Source organism: Amyelois transitella, chromosome 21 (genome assembly GCF_032362555.1).
Source record: "Amyelois transitella isolate CPQ chromosome 21, ilAmyTran1.1, whole genome shotgun sequence".
Taxonomy (NCBI): Eukaryota; Metazoa; Arthropoda; class Insecta; order Lepidoptera; family Pyralidae; genus Amyelois; species Amyelois transitella.
The window spans coordinates 8,276,151-8,301,282 of NC_083524.1; the positions used below are offsets into that span (position 1 = coordinate 8,276,151).

Sequence of the window (25,132 nt, forward strand, 5' to 3'; positions counted from 1 at the left end):
GGGAAGACATGAGCCAGCCGCCTCGAAAAAACAGAAAAGCCACATTCAGCTGGATATTAAATGGTAGAATTGAGATATCCAGATAGATATAGAAATTGATTAGCCTATCCCTTGATTAACTTTTGATTTATAAAGCTTTTACACACAATATAATTTTTCGTCCGCTATCAGCCCAGCATGTAAGTGTGCACTAGATAAATGTGTGTACCTTCCTTTAGTCGCCTACAATGATTTCCATAGGAAAGATATTGAGGGGTTCTGTTCTAAAGTTCTGGAACCACACGGAACTGTATGAAATAAATCCTATTGTGTAGATGAATTTCAATTTCGTCATTATTAGGCTATACAGCTGAACGGGTCTTTCGGTTAGCGCGAGACTGCTGGCTCTGTCTACCCCGTATGGAATAGCGACGTAATTAATTAAATGTACGTAGGTATTAAATTCAGATTCCAACGACCACGATCCTCAGTAATGAGGATGCGTTTAGAGAGAGAATAAGAGAGAACCTATAAACCGAAAACTAATTGATTGATTTTGTTCACATTTTATTTAAAAAATTATGAAGAAAATATTTATTGACAAAATTATTTTTTTACGTACCTAATTATTTTTTCACATTATTATTTATTTACAAAATTATTAATTTACTTAAATTTTTACTTACAAAATTATTTAATTATAAAAGGCTGTAGTTTATAGAAGGGAAGGAAGGGGAGGGAAAAGGGCGAAAGACTTGAAAGTTGATCGTCTGTCATCTGTAACTTATAAGTTACCAAATGCCCTAATAGATGGCGTTAATATTTATTAAAAGTAAAGTACTTTAAAACGTATTTTACTTTGTAGAAACAAAAAAACGCAAATTCCGTTTGAATAGTTTACGAATGAAATAATAGGTACCTACTTACGTTTTGGGAATTTCTTCAAGTTTTCATGATTTGTTTTGTTTTTTTTTTCTTTGACATAGTCGGTAAAACGACCTTTACACATGACAGATTAAAAAATATGTTCAGCGCCACCTCTGTTATTTTAGTAACATCATTTAAACTGTAATAATAACGCTCTTAAATTAAAATATTTATTACATTGGTTTGATATAATTTTTTCACCTATGTGAAATAAATATTATATTGTTATAAATTTAGTTCACTTTTGATAAAGTTTCAATTAATGAATCTTATCTAATTATTAATAAAAAAATTCAATAAGTAGTGACATCTGTCGGACATGTCGAGCAATGTAACTGCCATCTGTTGAAAACTTTTGGAAAATGCAAAATAGTTCTCATTCCTTCCGTGGCGCTCACAACCCAAACAATGAATTCCAACATGGAGGCAATGTGCTACACTGTTTGAAAATGCAGGTCGTGTCATGCTTTGAAAAAAATCATTTTATACTAGAGTTTGGTGGAAAATGTCGGACCCTAAACGTGCTACTCTTATAACAGTAGGTGCTCCAAAAAGTGGGAAAAATAATGTGAATAAAACAGTGAGATTAACGATAAATTTGGTTGAAAGCAACGAAAGTAAATATCCGGAGCTGAATTACAAAGAACTAGTCAATGCAGAAGAGGTAAGTTATAACAGAAAATCATAGCAATTTACGCAACCATACTGGTTTTCCAGCTCTTGACGATTTAGGGAATGTGTTAAAAAAATCTTGCAACGAAATGTTTAACCGTTTATCATCTACAGGCGGTTTTAGTAGGGCACTGTCCAGATGGTTTGGGATATTTTTTGCTTACGTTACACTGCTTTGTATTAGGTTTGTGACATGAATTTGCTTCCACGAGCTGCACGAGAAGCCCAGATAGCGGTCGCCATGTTTGCAACAATCATAGGAGAACGTTGTCAGCCTAGGAATCGTTTGACGAGGCAATGTTTTGATTCCTAACAGAAGCTTATCAGAGATTGTTTTTACACCCAGATTGTGTATATTCTTATTGTAACTAGAGTAGGAAAGTACTCGGAATTATACTAATGAACAGGGCGTTATTCGAGCGATAAAATCATATGCGAAAGTCAGGTTTCAATGACCTAGGTTAACCTGCCAATTTTGTTGTCGTTCCGGTAAGAACGAGGCTACATTTTAGGTTATTTTCTTTTCATCAAATATAATTATTTCTAATTGAGAGTGCTAATGCATAAAATTGTATAAGTATATAATGTATAAATAATGTTTATCATAAATGATAGGGATTGGCGCGCAAAGGTGCTATGTATGCTGTACTACTCTAGCATACTCGGCTCGTTAGGGATTCGCCTACAGGGATTATTTTTGCATTATGTATACATTTTTCATTTTGTAATACTTTTTTGTTTGTCTATATTAATGCGTACCTACTTAAGCATGTTTGCTAACTTTATCTACAATATTTACCAAGGTGGATTAATTCGCGGAGTGACAGACAATAAACATTTTATGCTTAGCCACACTTTGATGATTTTATGGGTTCCATATATCGATTTGAAAGTAAATAAGTACTTTCAGGTTATGTATTAGGCGCGCATCCGTAGGGTTATGTACTGCGCGCGCGTGTGTGTGAATAATTATAATATGTATTATGTTTGTGTGCGTTTTCTTTGATTCGAAAGTGTTTGTGCATTTTGTTTGTGCGAATTTATTGCTTGTGATTGCAATGTAGGTAATAGGGTTAGTTTAAATATGAATGAGTTCCGTAGAGTAGATTTCGTTTGACGTAGTAGGTAAGTATAAGATATTAGTGTTTTCTTACGTAATTTCGCGATTGTTTGAATTTAGTTATTGTTGAATGGCTATTAGTTTTGTTTGTTTGAATGGTTCCGTTTTGTTTTCATTAGCTTTCTTTTATTTAGATAGGTTAGGTAGGTAGGTTTATAGGTCTCTTTATTTTTATGCATGGAATGTTTTAATTTCAAGTTAAAATGAAAATAGGTACCTACCTACTTACCTAACATTAAAATTTCAATAGAACACCTATATCTACCTAGGTAGTCAGTAGAGGTTAAACTCTTGAAACGGGCCACCGCCGGAGAGGGGTGGGGAGGGGGCAGGGGGATGGGGGAGGGGTTAACACCCCCCCTCCCGTGACCCCCCCTTGCCGGAAGCCTATAGTTTTTTTTTACGAATTTTTAAAGTTTTCATATAAAAAGTGTGCTAAAGGTCATTAACCGCCAGATGGGCAAGGGGGGGGAAAGTCAGAAGGGATGAAAGGGGTGAAGGTGAGTTAAACCTAACCTAACCTATACGTACTGTCTATTATACTTTTTTACTCAGTTTAAACGCTCCGCTCGCTTCGCTCGCTCCGCTTTGGTGGTTTACACCAACCTAACCTAACCTAACCAAACCGAGTTTGATTTGTGACTAATTAGTTTCTTTTCATTGCGGGGGGCTACCGCCCCCCGACCCCCCCGTGCGGGGGGGCTGCGCCCCCCTGCACCCCCTGCTGTCCGTTTACCGACAGCTACTTTCGAAGTCAGTAGATAAGATGACAGTAGCACATAACCAAAACGGCGGATTGCGTTCTGTTCATAGTTAGTGTCTTTTTTGTTTTTACTTTTAAGCAAAGTTTTTGACTATATTTTTAGTGCTAAAATATATTAATTAATGTGTTGTACATGTTTAATGGACAAACTAATTATTTAATACTAAATTAACACAGTTTACAATGACAAACCGAAAATATTGCGTTGTTTAGTGCAATTTTTAAGATTTTCAAAAATTCGTATAAAAAAAGGGGGGGCTTCCGGCAAAAAAAAATACTTGGGGGGGGTCATACAAACCCTCCCCCACCCTCCCCACCCCCTCCCCAACCTCTCTGGCGGTGGCCCGTTTTAAGAGTTGAGCCACATATTTTTCTTTATTCAATTTTTTTTTAATTTAAATTTTTTTTTACTTGTCCGCGACTTCTTTTTTTCTTTTTAATTTCCAGTTTCAACCGGTTTTCTCGATAAAATGTACTTATGCCTATGTTTAGCTACCTAAGTACCTTCCTAGGTTAGGTATAATAAGTACTTTCCCAATATCTTACTCATATGCTCGAAAATCCTATATTGGCTTGACCTTTTAGGTTACCTAGGTTTTAGGACCTAGCTTGTAGCCCAGTTGTAGGTAGGTAGGTTTACACACCGACACAAAAAAAGGACAAAAGTTTTTTAGAATTTTCGAATCGCTATAAAATATCGCGTCGCATCTCGTTTCAGTGTGAACGGACCCTAATATGTGTTAGAAAATATTAAACGAAGGCAAATGCTTTTCTTGTAAATAAATACAGGTCTGTGCTTACCTTCTTGAGCTTATTTATCACACCCAGGCTAGGAGTTACCATTTTTAAAAAGTGGTTTTCAGTTTGACCTGTATGTACCTATGTTTGTAGGTATGTGTAGTGTATGTATGTTCATCTGCAATAATTTCGTGTTTCGCTAAACCGATTTTGATGCGGTTTTCAGGAAAGTGTTTGTTTTTTTTATTTATTAATTATAATACATATTAAATTTAACCGACTTCAAAAAAGGAGTATGTCTATTGGAGGCGGCTCTCTTTTTTACAAAAGTAATTTTTTTCTATTTCCACCATAATCATCGACCTAACCAGGGTTAAGATCGCGCAGTAGTTTAAAAAGTAAATATTTGTATGGAAATAGGTATGCCGGTAGACTAAAGACCACTTCATTGAAAAATAACATATTTTGATGCTGGGACACATGCCTACATACATATAATTACGTATTAATCCGTTAGATGGTACACAGAGTCAACTACTACAAAGTCAATTAAATAGAGTCAAATACCTACCTAATCCTACTACTATTATAAAGGCGAAAGTTTGTATGGATGTATGGATGTTTGTTACTCTTTCACGCAAAAACTACTGAACCGATTACCATGAAATTTGGTATGTAGGTAGCTGAAGACCCAGAATAACACATAGGCTACTTTTTATCCCAGAGTTCCCGCGGGATTGAAAGGGTTTCCATGCGGACGAAGTCGCGGGCGGCCTCTAGTTACCTAATAAATGTTTGTTCAAATTTTTCAGAGAAAGAAAAAGGTGGAAAATGGCATAACCCCAGGACTGGATCCGTTTTCAGACAACGATGATGATGTCGAGAGAGTGGCCAGAAAGTTTGAACAGAAATATGTAAGTAGGTAAAGACGGCACATAAATTGAACCAAAATGGCGGTGCTCGGCTGATGTGGGCCTTGATAAGTGAAGTTCCTACCTATACTGTGCCGTCTGGTTTAACTTTAGACTTGTACCACTCCATCATTTTCCTATGGTTGTCGTAAAAGGAGACTAAGGTGGCGCATTCATCTAGTGCAGCTTTGAACATGCTCCATCATTGGTCAGGTTCCCCTGGAATGGTTGGTGAAGTCAATTGGGACTCGTTTCGTGTAAAAACTTGACTTACCCATTCCGCCATCATGGCCAAAATGCGCACCCTGGACTACTCGCTACCACCTGCAGAGACCACAAAAACAGAGAGAAAAGGAACGTCTTAGGACTTATCTTGCTTCACCACCAGACAGTTTTCAAATGCAGTTATATAAAAAAAAAGCAGCGCTCCCGCTATAAATCCGCTCGTATAACTTAAATATTGGAAAAGCCATGAGGGATTATGGGGGAGCTACCCCCATCCAATGGCCATCGCCTTAAAGAATTCCAAGTTTATAAGCCTGTCCTTTAGTCGCCTTCTACGACATCCATGGATAAGAGATGGAGTGGTCCTATTATTTCTATTGGTGCCGGGAACCACATGCAATTACATAATGCGGCGAAAATTAATTTTTAGTACACAAATACCTATATGTGCTTTTGTAACGCGGACAACTTTCAAACCGTTGGTTTGATTCTGATATAGTTTTAAATGTATGTGGGATCTTTCAATAGAAGTTTTAAGTTCGTGATGCATCAAAATTGCATAAGTCGTTTTTGAGATACTCAAAATTATGTAAGTTAATTCCCGATATATGATGACTTTCAATGCAGCCAAAGTCCGCCGCACGCAGCGTAATTGGAATATTAATACATATTCCGTAACAGTGCAGTCAAATTGACCGTTTAGTTGGTCAGTTAATTAATTTAACACGTCGAGGAAAATAATGGTCAAAGTGCGTAATACAAAAACACGTAATTTTTATTTTATGACGTCCTTACATGAAATACCAGATAACAGTATCTTCTGTTCTAAACACTTATCAGTTGGCAGTGAGTGACACATCGAATTGAATAACTTTACGTTGACACGGTGTTTTAACCGACATGAAAAAAGGTGGTTATCAGTTTAACTTGTATGAAAAATTATACATACAAATGTATGCATATATGTATGTGCCGCGTGGTTCCTGGCATCAATTGAAAAAAGAAAAGAACCACTCCATCTCTTTTCCATGGATGTCATAAAAGGCGACTAAGGGATAGGTGTATTTATAAATCAGTCTTTTCAAGACTGTTGGCTCTGTCTACCCTGCAAGGGATATAGACGTGATGATATGTATGTATAAAATAATTTGTATTTGTTCTTCCAGGGTGGCAAAAGTACATACGGCAAAAAAAGAGGCAGGACAAAGCAGGATGATTTTGCTGATATCGGAGCGGGCTACGATGAAAATGACTCCTTTATTGATAACACGGATGGCGTAAGTAATCTGAACATCTCTCTTAATTTATTAATATAAAAATATAGTATCGTTGAGTTAGCATCTCGTAACACAAGTCTCGAACTTACTTCGAGGCTAACTCAATCTGTGTAATTTGTCCCGTATATATTTATATTTATTACAATTTGTGACGTTGAAGACATAACATGACTCTCCCGGGTGAAGACCGGGGGGATTGTCCGTAAAAAGAATATCCCCTTCGATAACAAAAAATAAGGTAAGTGTGTTCAGAGACAATTTAACTATTAAAATAACAACAATATTTATGAAGGATTGGCAGATAAATAAAAATATGTCTTCACTTTTTACTACGCTTTTATTAGCTTGGGTTGTATGTATGTATGTATGTATGTATGTATGTATGTATGTAACGGAATCTTTGAGCTTAATTTTCACTGATTTCTAAACGTCTGATCAACTTGGAACTTTGCACACGTATCAAGGACCGATGACAATGCAATATTTTGATAAGAGTTTCTCATTATCCTTATTAAAACTGCCAGGATTAATAAATTCATTTTTAGATCCTTCGTATGAGAGTAAGAGAGACAGAGATAGCACCAGTGCCAGTAATCTCCATACAAGAAACCAAGAAGTTCTGACGTATAATGAGTCAAAAAGAGATGTAATATATTTCCATATAATGGCACTATTAACCTGAGGCTTCTTTATTTCATCGCATTGCTCCATTTAGAATTACCATTAGAAACCATAGTAGAATTAGTAGAATATTTTAAAACAATAAAAAATATATAAGTAATAAAACAAAAGTAATAAATGAAAATTGAACAACTAAATTTACAAAAATACAAGAATAAAGTTACTACCTACAGAACTTTGCGATATTTAATACGTATTTAACATATTAATGCAATTCTTGAATTAACATTAGGTATCTTTTGCCTATTTATAATAGCAACACTGTAATACTCGTTTGGAAAATGAGTGACAGTTTTTTATGTCAAATAAGTTTTGCAGTAAGTTTTGATTGAATTCGATTCGAACACCTGTAAACTTACTTTCTGTTGTTTTTTACCGGTGCCTGTGTATTTACCTATTTGCACTTTGTTTTGTGCTGATAACTTGTCGTTATTTGGAGTTTGGAATCTTCCGTTGAGTCGAGCTTTGTTCTTCCGGATATTCGTGTGATTTTATCATCTGAGATTGGACTCTGACTGTGTTTACTGTGTTGTGCAGATATTTTGAGATAGGACTCCTGTAAAAAGTACCTTATTATTTGAGATAGGAGTCCCAAGTTTGTGTTTGTTTTTGTGAAAGACAGATTTTACTACAAAAGTGCCACGATGTCTTCAGATAAACTTTGTTGCGTTCCTGGTTGTAAAGGCAGTGGAGGTATGTTTGAAATATTTTTGTTCCTGTATTAATCTGCCTCTTAATCTTGTGGTTTGATTCCTGGCAAGGCCACAATCGAAAATTATTACGTTTGCTGGATAGTCAAAAATATTATTAACAGTGATTTATCACTATAAAATTCTTTTCAACTGGGTTTAACAATCATCATACATACATATAATCACGTCTATATCCCTTGCGGGGTAGACAGAGCCAACAGTCTTGTAAAGACTGATAGGCCACGTTCAGCTATTTGGCTTTAAGATAGAATTGAGATTCAAATAGTGACAGGTTGCAAGCCCATCGCCTAAAAAAGAATCATCATTATGAGAATATTATGAGATTTAATCCAATCAGGCCACATATAACTTTAAGAAAGTTAGTTGTGAAAACCTCCGGCGATGGGCGCATGGTTGCGGAAGTTTTTTCTAGTAAGATAGTTATACTAGAAGTGTTAACTTCCAAAAAATAATTGTATAAAAAAACTAAAAAACTACGCGTTTTATTGCTAATCGAACTAAAAAATAGAAAATAAATAATAGTTTAAAAAAAAACTAAAAAACTACGCTTTATTGCTAATCAAACTAAAAAATAGAAAATAAAAATTAATGACAAAGGAATTCAGTAGTAGCAAGTCGAACAATCAGTTATAGTCAGTTGTAGTAGTAATTACCTCGGATTAAAATTATAACAAAATTAAATTTATAAACAAAACAATTTAAATCAGAGTAAAAAGCGTGGGGTGCATTTTACTTCATTTTCATAACTCTCTTGTCATAAATATATGCTAATAGAATGATTTTAATATTTACTACATCAGGCACCCCACGCTTTTTACTCTGATTTAAATTGTTTTGTTTATAAATTTAATTTTGTTATAATTTTAATCCGAGGTAATTACTACTACAACTGACTATAACTGATTGTTCGACTTGCTACTACTGAATTCCTTTGTCATTAATTTTTATTTTCTATTTTTTAGTTTGATTAGCAATAAAGCGTAGTTTTTTAGTTTTTTTTTAAACTATTATTTATTATAACTGTTATTTTATTTCTATATACTTCTTTACACACGCCTTTTCCGTTTTACCATATATCCGCCAACTCACATTCTTATCTGTCTCACTCACTCATACCAGTTTCTTTCAATATTAGGCTTGATTCACCTCTCTTATTTATCTTGCTCTGCGCCAACGCCAATCTCCTGTTTGGTTTCCTTCCACCCAAAGGTTGACTGGAAGAGATTGCATTAGCGATAAGTCCGCCTTTGTAACGCGTCTTCATTAATTACCCAAGTTTTGTAATTTTTACTACTTAAGATTCACCTTCAATACACTAGATCCAGCAAAAACTGCTTGAGAATAGCGAGCTACTTGGTAAGCGCTGGAGTAGACCGGATTGCATCAAAATCGGTTTAGTGTTTTAGGCGTGAAAGCGTTACAGACAGACAGACAGAGAGACTTACTCATAATATAAGACGGCTTTCGTAGGGATATAACATTTTAAATCCATACTTTTAATAAAGAGAAAAGATTTGTATTTTTGTTACGGATAAGCTCAGAAACAACTGGACCGATTTTCACTAAATTTGGCACAGATTATATAGAATACAAGAATTCGGGAATGACATGTGCTGCGTTTTTTCTGAAATCTCCCACGGGAGCTGAGCTCCGCGCAAAAGCTAGTTGATTCATATAGTATTCTAGTACTCTATTATATTATTATTGCTTATAAATTTATTAAATGTATTGTCATTACATTTTCCAGTATGATGAGATGATACCACCGGAGTGTGACACGCTGTATGGAGGTTTCTACATCAACAGCGGCTCACTGGAGTTCAAGAATGTTGACAACCAAGCCGTGTTGTCTGATGCTGAACCCGGCTCGAGAAGGAATAAGGTTCAATTCATTCGTTCATTCATTCATATGATAAAGAGCCTGCAGTCTTGAAAGACTGATAGGCCATGTTTAACTGATAGGCTTGATGAAAGAATTGGGAATCAAATAGGTTGCTAGCCCATAGCCTAAAAGAAGAATCCCAAGTTTATAAGCCTTATCCTTAGTCGCCCTTTACGATATCCATGGGAAAGAGATAGAGTGGTCCTATTCTTTGTTATAAAATAAGTATTCCACGCGGACGAAGTCGCGGGCACAGCTAGTCAATATTATAAATATAGCTTTTGCCCATAGCTCATCACAGCTTCACCTCTCTATTAACCGTTCATCAGATGGAAATGAATATTCATTCATACATTTATTTGATTTTCCAGAGACGTATATCTTCAAGCAGCAGCGAAGTGGACTCCTCGGAGAGTTCCTCGGAGTCGAGTCAGGATGTGAAAGATCCTAAGGCAGTCACCAACGGAGTGGTCACACATGACACTGAGCATAGGAAGAAGGTAACATTCATATCTCTTCACTACCAGATATGTGGAGTCTCCGGAGAGTTGCTCAGAGTCGAGTCTGGATGTAAAGGATCCCGAGGCAGTCAGCAACGGAGTGGTCAGATGACACTGAAGAAGGTAACATTCCTATCTCTCTCCGGAGACTCCACAGTCTCCGGAGAGTTCCTCAGAATTGAATCTGGATGTAAAGTCTCGCAAGGCAGTCACCAACAGAGTGGTCAGATTACACTGAATGTAGAAAGAAGGTAATGATCATATATCTTTACTACCAGATAAGCGGAGTCTACGGAGAGTTCCTTGGAATTGAGTCTGGATGTAAAGTTTCTCTAGAATCTCAATTCTATCATTAAGCCAAACAGCTGAACGTGGCTTATTAGTGTCTACTCCGCAGGGGATATAGACGTGATTATATGTATGTATGTGTTATTTGGTTCAATGTTTGTTTATTTTATTTGTGTGCAGTGCGTTACCTATGAAAGAGTATAATACTTAGTTCATATTATTGCCACATCATAACTGTACGTCTTTGAGGTTAAACTTGTTAATTTTCTTTATTTACAGAAGAACAAAAAGAGCGATAAGAATAAGAAAGCGAAGAAGATAAGAAGAACCGACTCCTCTGCTGCTACTTCTGGAAAACAGACTTCGGATGGTGAGGATGAATTTAAAAAGTCATTCACATTGTATCATAGTTCCCGTGGGATTTGCGAAAAAGCCTGTAAATTTCTCGCTTTTTGTAGGTGGCGCTAAATAAGCGCGGGCGGAGCTACGGGTAAAAGCTAGTATTAACTAAAGTTATTATACTTTTAGAAAGTGATCATACTCTCTTCAAAAATAAACTGTTTTATTATTATTTATTAACCGATTCATTGCGGATGACGTCAATGAGCGTCATGTTTTCTTTCAATCAATGACGCTCATTGGCGTCATCCGCAATGAATCGGTTAACAGTTGAACATGGCCTATTAGTGGGCTCTGTCCGCCCTGCAACGGACATAGATGTGCTGTGTTCTAAGCAAGATTTAGACGGGATAAATTTCCTTTAAAAATTTAAAGAAACAAAATTATGTTATTCGCTGTATGTAATTTTATTGATTTTCAGATATATAATTTTATTTTGCAAAGTATATCGGAATATCTAAGACTAAGGGATGGGATTATAAACTTGGGATTCTTCATACAGGCGATGGGCTAGCAACCTGTCACTATTTGAATCTCAATTCTATCATTAAGCCAAACAGCTGAACGTGGCCATTCAGTCTTCGAGACTGTCGGCTCTGTCTACCCCGCATGGGATATAGACGTGACCATATGTATGTATGTATGTATGTTTAATCTAAATATAATTTTCCAGATAACGGGCACGCGGGCGGCGACAGCGCGGACTCTCGCACTTCGCAGTCCGACTCGCTCGCTTCCAAACCGGCGCCCAGCTCCGAGAACGCGGTCACTTCTGACAGCTCCAGGTCAGTCAGTCAGATTTTACAGCGGTTCTCTCGTGCCGATACAACGAAAAAAAATTAATAGGACCCACTCCATGTCTCTCTCATATATGTCGTAAAAGGCGACTAAGGGATTGGTTTATAAACTTGAGAGGGCTAGCAGCCTGTCACTATTCGCATACATACATATCATCACGTCTATATCCCTTGCGGGGTGGACAGAGCCAACAGTCTTGAAAAGACTGAAAGACCTACGTTCAGCTGTTTAGCTTCTTGATAGAATTGAGATTCAAATAGTGCCAGGTTGCTAGCCCATCGCCTACAAAAAGAATCCCAAGTTTGTAAGCCTATCCCTTAGTCGCCTTTTACGACATCCATGGGAAAGAGATGGAGTGGTCCTATTCTTTTTTCTATATATAGTATATTATATGTTTACTGTACATTATTTATCAGCCACACAAAGGTTATCTGCTTAAAACAATGTTAGACTGTTACCTGATGCTTTTAGCATTAAGTCCCCCTATTGTAGGTACTTTACAAATCGTAATTGTAACATGCATACATAAAATCACGCCACTTTCCCGGAGGGGTAGGCAGAGACTACCTCTTTCCACTTGCATGCATCTCTGCATACTTCCTTCGCTTCATCCACATTCATAACTCTCTTCATGCAAGCTTTGCGGTTTCGGATACTCTTGACCTGACGTCCTTAATTTGATCAAGATACGTTCGTCTAGGTCTTCCCACTCCGACCTTTCTCTCCACACTCTCCTTGTATCTGCTTAGTCAAACTGCTTTCATTCATCCTCTCCGCATGAAAAATAATTGTAACAATAAATAAATATTCCAATTCCAGGGATGCAGAGCCGAAAGTAGAAGTGAAACTTCCGCCATCAGTGTTGTCCATAGTTGAAGAACTGGAGGCAACTGTGGCAAGATTATTGGCTGAGAATCCCAACTTGCCTCATAAGGAGTTAGAAACTAACACGGAGGTGATTGTAAGCAGGTCCGTGAAAAACATATTCATTACATGCAACCACGTTCACAACCCTTGCGAGGTAGAGAGAGCAAACAGTCTTGAATAGACTGTTAGGCCACATTCAGCTGTTAATAATAGAGTTGATATGTAAATAGTCATAGATTCAGTGGAAAGAGATGGAGTGTTCCTATTTTATTTTTCTATTGAGACGCTGTAATATTATGTTAGCAGAAAGCACAGGTTAAAATCCCACCTCTACCATGTATGATGACTTTCAAAGTTATATAATTAGTTTGAATACTAATCGATGCTCTTACGGTGAGGGATAAACATCGTGAGGAAACCTGCAAATTCAGGCAACTGGATGTGTAACCGCAGATCCAATACGGGATATCCCCTGTGAGGTAGACAAAGCCAACAATCATCAAAAGACTGAAAAGCAACGCTCAGCTCTTTGGTTTAATGATAGAATTGAGTTTCAAATAGTGACAGGTTGCTAGCCCATCGTCTTAAAGAATCCCAAATATAAAAGCCTATATCTAAGTCGCCTTTTACGACATCCATGGGAAAGACGGAGTGGTCCCATTCTTTTCTCTATTAGTATCGGGAACCACACTGCACTGATGATAAATATATATTGTATTTTCTGACGGCCTCTGTGGCGCAGCGGTAGTAAACTTGTCTGTGACACCGGAGGTCCCGGGTTCGAATCCCGGCCAGGGCATGATGAGAAAAGAACTTTTTCTTATTGCTCTGGATGAGATCTTGGATGTTTATCTATATAATTATTTATTATAAAATATAGTACCGTTGAGTTAGTATCTCGTAACACAAGTTTCGAACTTACTTCGAGGCTAACCCAATCTGTGTAATATTTATATTATATTGTCCCGTATATATTTATATTATATTGTATTTTTGTTTACAGACTGGAATCAACTCTATCGACAATATCAGACGGTTCAATTTCCCACGCAGCTCGGAGCAGAGTATCGCTCGCGTTAAGAGTGTCACGCTCTAAACTACTTCAGCTTCAAACTGACACAGGCATGTAGAAATTCATAATCATATTACAAACAAATAGGCATGTCTGTATTGACGGGCCACGATCTCAATGATGGAATTGAGATTCAAATAGTGAGAGATTGCCAAGTTTATTAGCATTTCTCTTAGTCGCCCTCTACGACATCAACCACGCGGCACATACGAAATGAGAACAATTGAAAAACATGTCTATGCAGGTACCCTTGCAGGTTAGACAGAGCCAATAGTCATCAAAAGAATGATAGGCCACGTTCAGCCACTTGGCTTAATGATAGAATTAATGAGATTCAAATAGTGACAGGTTGCTAGGCCATCGCCTAAATTAAAAAGTATCGCAAGATTATAAGCCTATCCCTTAGTCGCCTTTTATGAAACCCATGGGAAAGCCATCCCATAGATGTCGTAAAAGGCCAATGCCTAAAGCCAATCGTCCTATTCTTTTTTCTAGAACAGAATAGATTTATTTTCAAAATTGGATACAAGGTATCACTTATTGACGTCACATAACTTAAATCTAATTATAACTACTACCGCTTCCAAAGCGCATGTGTAGAAGAAGCGGCGGGACAAACTACACTGCAGCATATTCATCGGACGTCAATTGACAAATATAGATCTCTTAAATCTAAATCGTGGACGAATGCACATTGTCTCCATTAAAAAACATGAATGAATGTAGAACTTATTATGTCAATACGAACATTTCAGGAGTGAACAACAAAACGGTTGCTCAATCTACAACCACCACGATAACAACCACAAGTAGCAGTACCAAACGGAAGGCAGACGACAATAAGGAGAAGGTGGACGTCAAAAATATGACGCCCGAAGAGATTGAGGCGGATATTGTTAGTACGCTGAAAAGGTATATGTCTAATATTTGTACAGCTGTTGATATTTTGTTGAAATTTGAAATATATTTATATATACATGTATATATAGGTGCATACGGACGTATTAAACCGATTTGGCTGGCTCCTTTCAGAACCATAACCTATTATCACGTCTATACCCTTGCGGGGTAGACAAGAGTCAACAGTCATCGAAAGACTGAAAGACCATGTTCAGCGGTTTGGCTTAATGATAGAATTGAGATTCAAATAGTGACAGGTTGCTAGCCTGTCGCCTAAAAGAGGAAATTCAAGTATATAAACCCCTTAAATCTGAGCCTTTTTTCAGATCATTCATTATCATTGTATTTTTTTCAGACTGGCCGCTTTGATCGATGAACGAAAACCCGGCATGATAGCTAGTTATAATGCCGAATGCGCAAGAGTTCAGGAGGAGAAGTAAGTTTTATTGATATTAATACTATCCTATGCTCTTACGGTGAGCGAAATCATCGTGAGGAAACCTGCACATGCAGGCAACTAGATCCCATGCAAAACCTTGGTTTAAATCCTGACTCACCCAATCCAGGATCATGGGATCCTTTCCTGATAAGTTAGGACGCTAATGGGACAGGATTAATGCTCGCAGAAAACAAACTTAACATCCCTTAATCAGAGGGTTAGTCAGAGACTACATCTTTCCATTTGTCACGAGGTGTATAATTCTATCGCTTCATTCACTTTAATAGCTCTCTTCGTGCAAGCTGTATGGTTTCGGGTGTTCTTGACCTGATAATTTGCCAGGAGAATGATGATAATAAAATACACAGTTATTTTTAATAAACTAAATCCTATTAACATGTCAATAAGTATTTCGAACTGAATAACTTTTACTAGGCGACTAAAATTGAAATCGCGAAAAAAATATCAACTGCTACATACAGCCCAAACTTACTAACAGCTGATTTTATTTTCAAAGTTCGTGGTTGGTTCCATAGCAAATGTTTTTCAATTTTACTGTACTAATTCACTTGTTAAAAAAGTTTAAAAATAACGCTGTTAAATCATGTCTCTAATTTCGGTAGACGTTTGAAGATTAAACATTGAACTGTAGTCGTTACTAAATTCATAAGTTAGACCATAGACTTAGAAAAAATGCAGACAGAATAGTATGCCGGCCCACTGTATATAGACACGCCTCACGCACACGCTCACCAATAGTGACAGTCGGACGCCATTACGTCATAGATTACTTCACGGCAATGGCAAGTTTTCAGTCACTCACACATGCGCACGATTCCGCCATTACGACGCTTCACTTTTTATTCAAGCCACACTCCGTCCGCCTTTTTTCTACGTTCATAATTATTCATTACAACTTTCAGGAAGAAAATACAAATAGCGTCAGCGGACGGCGCGCCGCATATTGAGAAGCGGCTGCCCAAGCGGAGGTTCCCCTGGTGTCCGCGCACCAGGGCGCTGCTGGCCCGGCTGAAGACCTTGGCTGGGGATCAGGTAATGTCATCACCATGTTATCATTTTGAACGGACAAACGTGCCGTGTGGTTCCCGGCACCAATACAAAAAAGAATAGGACCACTCCATCTCTTTCCCATGGATGTCATAAAAGGCGACTAAGGGATGGGTTACAAACTTGGGATTCTGTTTTTGGGCGATAGGCTTGCAACCTGTCACTATTTGAATCTAAATTCTATCATTAAGCCAAATAGCTGAACGTGGCCATTCAGTCTTTTCAAGACTGTTGGCTCTGTCTACCCCGCAAGGGATATAGACGTGACCATATGTATGTATGTATGAACGGACAAAGTAAGAACACACATTTGTCAAAAATGTCACAACAAAAAAAGTGTAGGCAACCCTAAAGTGTGTGTGTTGGCTCCGTCTACCCCGCAAACGACATAGACGTGTTTATATGTATGTGTGTATGTAGTGTCTAATACTTTTGTTATTGATGTTTCCAGGAATCTGCAGCCAAATTGCTCGCGAACCGAGCGCTTCCACTGTTCCCAAGAGGTTTTGTTAGGATGCCGACGCTACTAAGACAAGCGGAGTAAGTCGTTTTTATAATCATTATGATGTACATATATAATGTATCAGAATACGTTATGAGGAGTATTATATTATAGTTATTATAAGAGGATGTATGAAAGTAGCGCCAATAAATGAAAAGCTTAATGGTAATAGGTTGAGTTGGTACGGTTAAGTCATGAGAAGTGAGAAAGGTCACGTTACTAAAAGGGCCTTAAATATGGAAGTGGAAGGTTTTAGAAATAGAGGAAGACCGAAAAAGAGATGGATGGAGAGCGTAAAAGAAAGTATGAGTAGAAAAGGAGCGACCAGTGAGATGGCAAGTGACAAATGTAATTGTAAAAAACTAACATACTGTGCCGATCCCACTTAAAGAGTGGGAATAGGTAACAACAAAGAAGATGTATGTAATTATTAATTAAAATAAATTAGAACATGTGAACAACACACACTAGCCCAATTATTTCCTTGTGCTATCTCAAAGATCAAATCAAAGATTTTTATATATTGATCAAAATTTTATTCTTTTCATCAATACAGATCCTTTTCCTTCTATATGGTACATCTTAACAACTGGAAAGCTACAAAAATATTGTATAAGTTTTTACCTTCTTTTGTTATGTTATGTTAAAAATTAACTTAAATGCTTTCCAAATTTCAGTCTCAGCAAAGAAATCAAAGTGACCGACCTGAAACGGCCGCGGCTCGGTTCGTTCAACCAGCAGCCGCCGCCGCTGCCGTTCACTGAACCCATTCAGTTCCCGAGCTCTTTAACCGTCACCGCTACAGTCAAAACATCACCAGAGAAAACAGAAATCGCCCCAGGAACAGATGAGAAATCAAAAAATAACTCTGTATTCGGCAATATCATCAATAGTTTCTCATTATCCAAAGATTTGATTGTTGAAAAGCCCGACGATAGAAAAGATACGGTTATAATCGAGAAAGGAAAGGAAGATTTGTACATTCCGCCTAATAATATCGGCAGTATAACTATAACTCCTGTTGTAAGTAACCAGAAAGATAAAAAAGTTAATAATACGTTATCTACGGACAAATATAAGGAGCCCGGTTTAATAAGAGTGAAAACGCCTGAAGATTTGAACGATATGGTCAAAAAGGATAAACATAAGAAAGATAAGAAACGTGTTGAATCACCGTTACACGTGGACACAAACATTACTCAGAATAAAAAAGAGCCCAGTCCAAAATCAAAGGAAGAATCACATAAACAAGTAGAAATCATGCGAGTCAATGAGAATGATCTGCCAAGACCAGCCTTGATTCCAGTGCATCATTCCCCAACGTTCGCGAAACCCGATAAAAGACCACCGGAGACTAAGAAGAAGAAAGAAATAGTGATAGTGTCTGATGTTGATCCGTTAGGTGACGTTCATAATGAACCCGTAGCCGTTGATGACAGTAGTAGTGACGTTGAAGTGATAGAAGAGAACACAAGTAAAAGTGAAAACGGTGATAAAAGTGAAGTGCCTTCAAAGGACAAAGTGTCTCGGGACAAAAAAGTGAACAGTGTGAAACATAAAGGAGTTAGGGATAAAGAACATAAGGACATTGAGGAGGCGACTAAGGAGGATATAGATAAACTTATGAAGAATATCAGTGAGATGGAGGTCAGTTGTTGTTCATTGTTTTTTTCTACCAACTATAAAATATAGTATAATTAAATATATACAAATTACTAATATTGAGTTAGCCTAAAGTATGTTCGAAACTTGTATCACGAAATACTAACTCAACAATACTTAATAATAAATTTGAAGTAAGTACTTACACATCTTAACGAGGTTTATATTGTTATAATTAATTGAAATAAGACTAGAGCCGTGACACAAAAACAAAAGGAAAATGATTATTAAGTCTCGATAAAAAATCTATTTGTTAGTATAGAAATATTCACTCTTATTCTTCAATTTATTTATTTATTTATGTACACAAAATTATATACAGGAGCATTTATTACAGTAATTTAAGTACAAAGGTGCTACTTATTTCAAAAGAAATCTCTTCCAGTAGACCCATGAGAGAAAAGATGAATTTAGGATAAATTAATTTATCACAATTACTTAGATTTGTGTCATACTTTTCAGCATGTGCAGGAGCCGCATAAATTAAATAGTAATCCATTTGGAGGGTTGTTAAATAATGGTAAGTTTTACATATTCATTTAAATATCATAATTTTAAAGATATTATTGTCAGGTGTTTGTTTTAAAATGAAGCGGGTTTCACTTGGCAAAATTTCAGTCATTGTAAATGATTACAATTGTCTAATTTAAGCTGTTTATAAATTAATAAGGACATCGTTAGTTTAGTCAAATGGAATATTGTGGAGTAGATTAAATTTATTTTGTTCTTTTATACTCAAATTAAACCTTTTTTATTAATTTGTTTGGGGCATCAAACATTAGGTAATAATATCATATCTTTTGGTTTCACAAAATTGGTTGACGTCGAATAAATTACTTAAAACTAAATTTACCGCCACTTCCAAAGCAGAAGAAGCGGTAACAAACGGCATTTCATAGTTCATATCCCAAAATTATATTGGAGGGCAACTTTTCATAGGCCTATGCTCAGCAGTAGGACTATATAGACTAAAAAACAGCAAATAACATAATTTTCTCAATCAGCGAGACACGATAAGTCTTCCTCGTCGCTCAACCGCGTGTACGTCGAGCCTCGCGACAAATTGTAAGTGATGGCGCCCTAACATCATGACCATCGCTTGCTCTTGTAGATGTTACACAGACATAGATATAGATAGATATGTTGAACCAGTAAATTCGAAAACTAGGTTATGTAGTGGACCAGTGATGTCGAAACATAGGTGCTAAAAAAAAGAGCTCTTTGGGCCGAATGCTTACATATTTTTGTGTCCCGAACAACTGGTTTGTAGTTGATGTTGGCTGTAAGATGGTCTAGTTTCAGATCCTAACGTTTTTATTTAGCATTTTGTTATGTCAACAGAATGATTTATGACTTATTTCTATCAACTTTTTCGTTGATTTAAGATATAATTACTGCACCATATCAATTTTTTATATTTCGTCAAACGACGATTACTTCTTATTTCAAAAGAAGCTTTTTCGAAAAAGTTTCAATATACTTAAGCGAAGAACAGCTCGCAGGGTCTAACTATATCTATGTCTGTGAGATATTATATGCTTTGCGACTTAGTGGCTGTGCGTAAATGTATAATGAAACCATTAAAATGTAATTTCTCGTGACTTTTCATTTTCATTTGAAATTTTTTCATAACGCTGGCTGTAATTAAAATTTTGTGCCAATTCGCTATTCCTAATAATAACAACTTAATTGTACATTACTTCCTTAGTATTAAATAATTTTCATCAATGTCACAGTCAATACTGCAATTTAAAAAAAAAAATTAAAAACAAACGTTTTAAATATTTTGTGTTCTATTTTCTTTTTTTTGTTTCTTTGAGCACTGAAATGACAATCAATACTTTAACTTACATTATTAATCAGAAAAGTGTGTTTGCTTGCAAGATTTTTACACACTAACTAATTTTAAACTTTCGCGTTGAATTATACTATATTTATCAATAATACAGGTATTAAACGCGCACGTAACGTACCTTTATCTCGGACGATTCGAATCATATTACAATGATCCGTGGTCGCCAAGAGTGATAGTAACATAAAGATACGTGCACGTGGCGCGTTTAATACCTTTATGATTGATAAAATAGTATTTTTATATACTTAAAATTGCCTTAGAAGCGGGAGTACCTTAAATTTTAGTTTTTCACAGGCAGAGTTGTGAGTTATCGTGCCTTAGTAAGTTATCGCGTAAAAAAAAAACTTAAGTGTTCAACTGCCCGACAGCCTACTCACGTCTATTTTCCACGCAAAATAGTCTTGTCACATTTGCGGGTGGTGGTAGCACACACAAACAAAAAAATTACTAATAATGCAATTTATATATGTGTATTCCAATTTAATAACCAATAAACACCCTGCATTTAATTGACCCATAAAGACGAAATGTCACCTTAGATGTGCATACAATACCTTCAATTCCGTTAATAATTGCTTCCTATGAAGATTGTATTGTGTATGCACATATGTAGTCACGTCTGTATCCCTTGCGGGGTAGACAGAGCTTGTATTTTATTTGAGGCGTAGATTGTGTGCGCTTTGCAGAATTAGTTGTTAAGCGCAATTTGTACATAGAAATAATTGTAACCCATCGTAGAATTTAAATAAATTGTTTAAAATAATTTGTAAGCCGTGTTATCACGGCACCGTAGAATATGACAACCTCATCTATTTACCATGGATTTCGTCAAAGACGACTAAAGGTCTAAAACTCTCAGTTGTTCAATGGTTTCGGTCATATTTTCCTGCAATATCAACATTTTCTTAATATTCTTATTATATTTTATCAATTAACCTTTCCACCGTGTAAAATAAAAAATTAATTCACCAATAACTGTGACCGTTTTTACCGTTAAAGTATTGTATGTGTAAAAATGATTTTAATACCATTTAGGTTTCCCTGCAAAAAAAATCTTGTCTTACCCGATCCGTTTCGTGTAAAAAAATCTTGTCTTATATTTTTTTGTATATACGAGACAAATTACACAGATTGAGTTGGCCTCGAAGTATGTTCGAAACTTGTGATACGAGATACTAACTCAACGATACTATATTTTATAATAAATACTTATATAGATAAACATCCAAGACCCAGGCCAATCAGAAAAAGTTCTTTTCTCATCATGCCCTGGCCGGGATTCGAACCCGGCACCTCCGAAGTCACAGACAAGCGTACTCCCGCTGCGCCACAGAGGCCGTCAAATAGTGAGTGATGGATAACTATAGTTTGAACGTTTGTTTCAGTACAGAACGAACTTCTTTGAACAAAATGGATGGCTGTAGTCCGGTCACGGGTAAGATTTCTTGTTAATTTCAAGTAGGTACAAATATCTACTATGTTTGACGGCCTCTGTGGCGCAGCGGTAGTACGCTTGTCTGTGACTACGGAGGTGCCGGGTTCGAATCCCGGCCAGGGCATGATGAGAAAAGAACGCTTTCTGATTGGCCTGGGTCTTGAATGTTTATCTATGTATAAGTATTTATTTTGAAATATAGTATCGTTGGGTTAGTATCTCTTAACACAAATCTCGAACTTACTTTGAGGCTAACTCAATAAGTGTAATTTGTACTGTATATATTTATTTATTTATAGCCGTCAGGTGCCGTGTGGTTACCGGCACTTACAGAACCACACCGTATCTTTCCCGTGGATTTCGTAAAAGGCTTATAAACTTGGGATGCCTCTTGTAGGCGATGGGAAGCAATCTGTCGCCATTAGAATCTTAATTCTTAATGTCTGTTGGCTCTGTCTACCCCGTAATATAGACGTGACTATACGTTATGTAAAAAAAAATGTTGGCCACGTTCAGCTTTTTGGCTTAATTTGGTTGCTATCTCATTGCGTAAAAGAAAATAAAAATAATTTTTTTTTTTTATTTATTCATTCATTCATTCACAATTATTTTCACTCTTTTCAGGGTGAACCTCTTTCAAAGACGCTGAAACATTATACACGGATGGTAGTTTTGTGAACCGCCACGTAGACTCCAAAGGGCGGCGGTGTTGCTAGCGCTTTACGTTTTTTTATATCTGAAATAATCTGGGTTTTTTTTTTTTCAATATGAAAATAACAGCTTTTTCTCCAAACGATATTTCTACAATTCTAATAGAATGTATTTACACACTTGTAACAAAACAACATCGTAATAAAAATTACGTAGAAATAGCAAATCCTCGATATGAAGACTGTATATTTGTATTTTATTTTTAAATTTCTTTTTCACATCATTCGACGGCCTCTGTGGCGCAGCGGTAGTACGCTTGTGTGTGACACCGGAGGTCCCGGGTTCGAATCCCGGCCAGGGCATGATGAGAAAATAACTTTTTCTGATTGGCCTGGCTCTTGGATGTTTATCTATATAAGTATTTATTATAAAAATATAGTATCGTTGAGTTAGTATCTCGTAACACAAGTCTCGAACTTACTTCGAGGCTAACTCAATCAGTGTAATTTGTCCCGTATATATGTATGTATTCAAAGCTCGGACACCGTCGCCCTACACCATACGGAAACTGTTCTCTTAATTGGTTTGTATAGACTCATATATTTTATATACATACGTACAGTTGAGTGCAAAAGGTGAGGTAATTTTCTATGAAAAAAAAAACAATGGCCTTTAATACTTGACTGTTTATTAGTTTTTAGTTTTGATAGTTCTGCTCCAACGGTACGTCTAGGAACGTATATGAACTCTGTGATGATTTAATTATAGATTTGCCGATGGTTATTTAGTACATTGTCAAGCATTCTCTTTTTATCTAAATTTCTTTTTGTTTTCAATAAATGAAGCTTAAAAAATATTTAATAATATAAGAAATTAAAAATTACTTTTCTATATAAAATGCTCAAGTTTTTAAGACAGTAGATATTGTTGAATTGTATGTATAATAAATAGTATAATATGTTACACATAGCCTGTGTGATCTTCGATGGTCATATTCATAAGATTATTCGTTAAAGTGGTCAAAAAATAAGTAAGAAATAAATATACATGTTAAAAAAAACTTTAAATTACATTTTAGACGTAAATTACATTTTAACATGGCAACACCTACACGTGCCGAGTTTTTCCTTTAAATTTGCTTAATTTTGGGGAAATTTATCGCGGCACAGTAGGCACTACTACTAAACAAATTCATCGAAATTTGGTACACAGGAAGTTCAACGTAGGCATCGATTATGGAACTTCCGATGGCTAAAAAAACCTTGAGTAAATGCTGATTGAATGGTATTTTTATCACTAAGTGCTTATTTTTTTGATGCCCATCATCTATCACTGCCATTAAAACCGCTTTTTTAATTGGGCATCATAAGAAAAAATTTAAGCCTCGAGGTTTTGAACTAAAAACATTTAGGCTAGAAAATGTTTGATTCTCAAATGATACATAAAAATGTTTTTTTTTATTCTCAAACACATATTATTGAGTATGTTTTAAGATCAATATATTGTACTAATTAATCATCGGATAAAGAAAGCAGACGTCGATATTTTAGTATATAAAATATTAAATGTATATACTATGTGGCTATATACAAAAAAATTAAAAATATGTTGTGGGTAGCTGGCTTATTTTCGCAATAAAATATTTTTACTTAATCCTTCGGGGATAATTTTTTTAATATAAAACTTAACAATAATAATTAGTTTCTTAAAACGAGTGTTTTTCTTTTTTGTTTTGTTAAAATTTTATAAAAGTCATTATTCAGAGATATACCAATCCAAACACTACAAAAAAAAAATTTTTCTAAGCTCAAAGCTCTCTTGTTTCAATAATTTATTTTTAATTATTTAAACTTCTTTTTATTTTATAAGTTCGAAACTTTTTTAGACAAACCTTAGTTACTGAATACCTGTTAAATATATTAGCTATTTTTTTTTAGTCACACTATATTCGGAAAAAGAACATGCTACATACATAGACGAAGAAAAAAAGGCGGACGCAGTTTTACTCTACGGCAAAATGAAGCACCAAGACTATGCCGGTTCGCGTCACGCACACATTCGTACCAATATTGTGACAGGCGGCCGCCATTACGTCGTAGGTTATCTCATTTTCTGTCGCTCACACATGCGTACAATGCCGCCATTACGTGGCTTCACTTTTTTCCAAGCCACACTACGTCCGCCTATTAAAAAGTCCCCATATTTTATCAGTCTGTATATATTGCTTTAATTTAGGAAACTTGTGAACGGATTTCGTTCCTGTATGACATGTTAGAAAACTTCTCAATTTAAAATTATCATTGCATGAAATTCAGGCTGCAATTGTTTTTTGTTTTTTTTTTGTGTATTGCCACAACCCAATAGTATTTAAATAATTATTAAACTATATTGTGGAGCAGTTTTACGTAACCCCTGTAAATTTCATAGGCTATTCGTTTTGTTGTGATTTGAGTTTGCGTTGAAAATTTTAATCCGAAATTCCAAATTATTCGCCAATGTAATAATTATGAATAAATATTTATAATGAATAGAACTGATTCATGTTTTTGATTTTGAAGATCCCGACTTAAGTTTCCTAACCTACGTATTTTCTTGTTTTCTTCGAAGGTAAAACTGTATTTAAACTGAGCTTCCTAAATCACTCAAAAGACAAGACAAGAACCTTCTACTTTTTGAAGTTGTTAAAAAGGAGCCATTTAACATCCATGTCACCTGTTCTCGCAAAGAAGAGAATATATTGATTAAAATGGACAGTTGCACGAATAAAACGCCAAATGTTATTGTGTTTATAAATATTTTTTTATTAAT

General features: G+C 35.9%; 1 protein-coding gene across 5 annotated transcripts; it reads left to right on the forward strand.

Annotated features, from left to right (window-relative positions):
• Nucleotides 1-1,321: 1,321 nt before the first annotated feature.
• Nucleotides 1,322-23,766, forward strand: LOC106138390 (yemanuclein). 5 transcript variants are annotated; one of them, XM_060950317.1, is made up of 18 exons: nucleotides 1,322-1,570; nucleotides 5,012-5,113; nucleotides 6,502-6,612; nucleotides 9,754-9,888; nucleotides 10,260-10,388; nucleotides 10,956-11,046; nucleotides 11,749-11,860; nucleotides 12,693-12,842; nucleotides 13,744-13,862; nucleotides 14,568-14,724; nucleotides 15,068-15,148; nucleotides 16,075-16,204; nucleotides 16,671-16,759; nucleotides 17,399-18,368; nucleotides 18,846-18,903; nucleotides 19,388-19,448; nucleotides 21,624-21,673; nucleotides 22,298-23,766. In XM_060950317.1, the coding sequence occupies exons 1-18, from the start codon at nucleotides 1,412-1,414 to the stop codon at nucleotides 22,300-22,302; spliced, it is 2,709 nt and encodes a 902-aa protein (XP_060806300.1). In that variant the 5' UTR covers nucleotides 1,322-1,411; the 3' UTR covers nucleotides 22,303-23,766. The 5 variants fall into 5 exon arrangements, with proteins under 5 accessions (XP_060806300.1, XP_060806301.1, XP_060806302.1 ...); XM_060950318.1 differs by having other exon boundaries at nucleotides 21,629-21,673; XM_060950319.1 differs by lacking the exon at nucleotides 21,624-21,673.
• The last annotated feature ends 1,366 nt before the right edge of the window (nucleotides 23,767-25,132 follow it).

Excerpts from the sequence above, each read along its gene's own strand:
- LOC106138390 (XM_060950317.1), top strand. The coding sequence starts at position 1,412 with ATGTCGGACCCTAAACGTGCTACTCTTATAACAGTAGGTGCTCCAAAA. Across the intron at positions 11,047-11,748 it reads TGGAAAACAGACTTCGGATG|ATAACGGGCACGCGGGCGGC; the intron begins GTGAGGATGAAT and ends ATAATTTTCCAG. Across the intron at positions 11,861-12,692 it reads GTCACTTCTGACAGCTCCAG|GGATGCAGAGCCGAAAGTAG; the intron begins GTCAGTCAGTCA and ends TTCCAATTCCAG.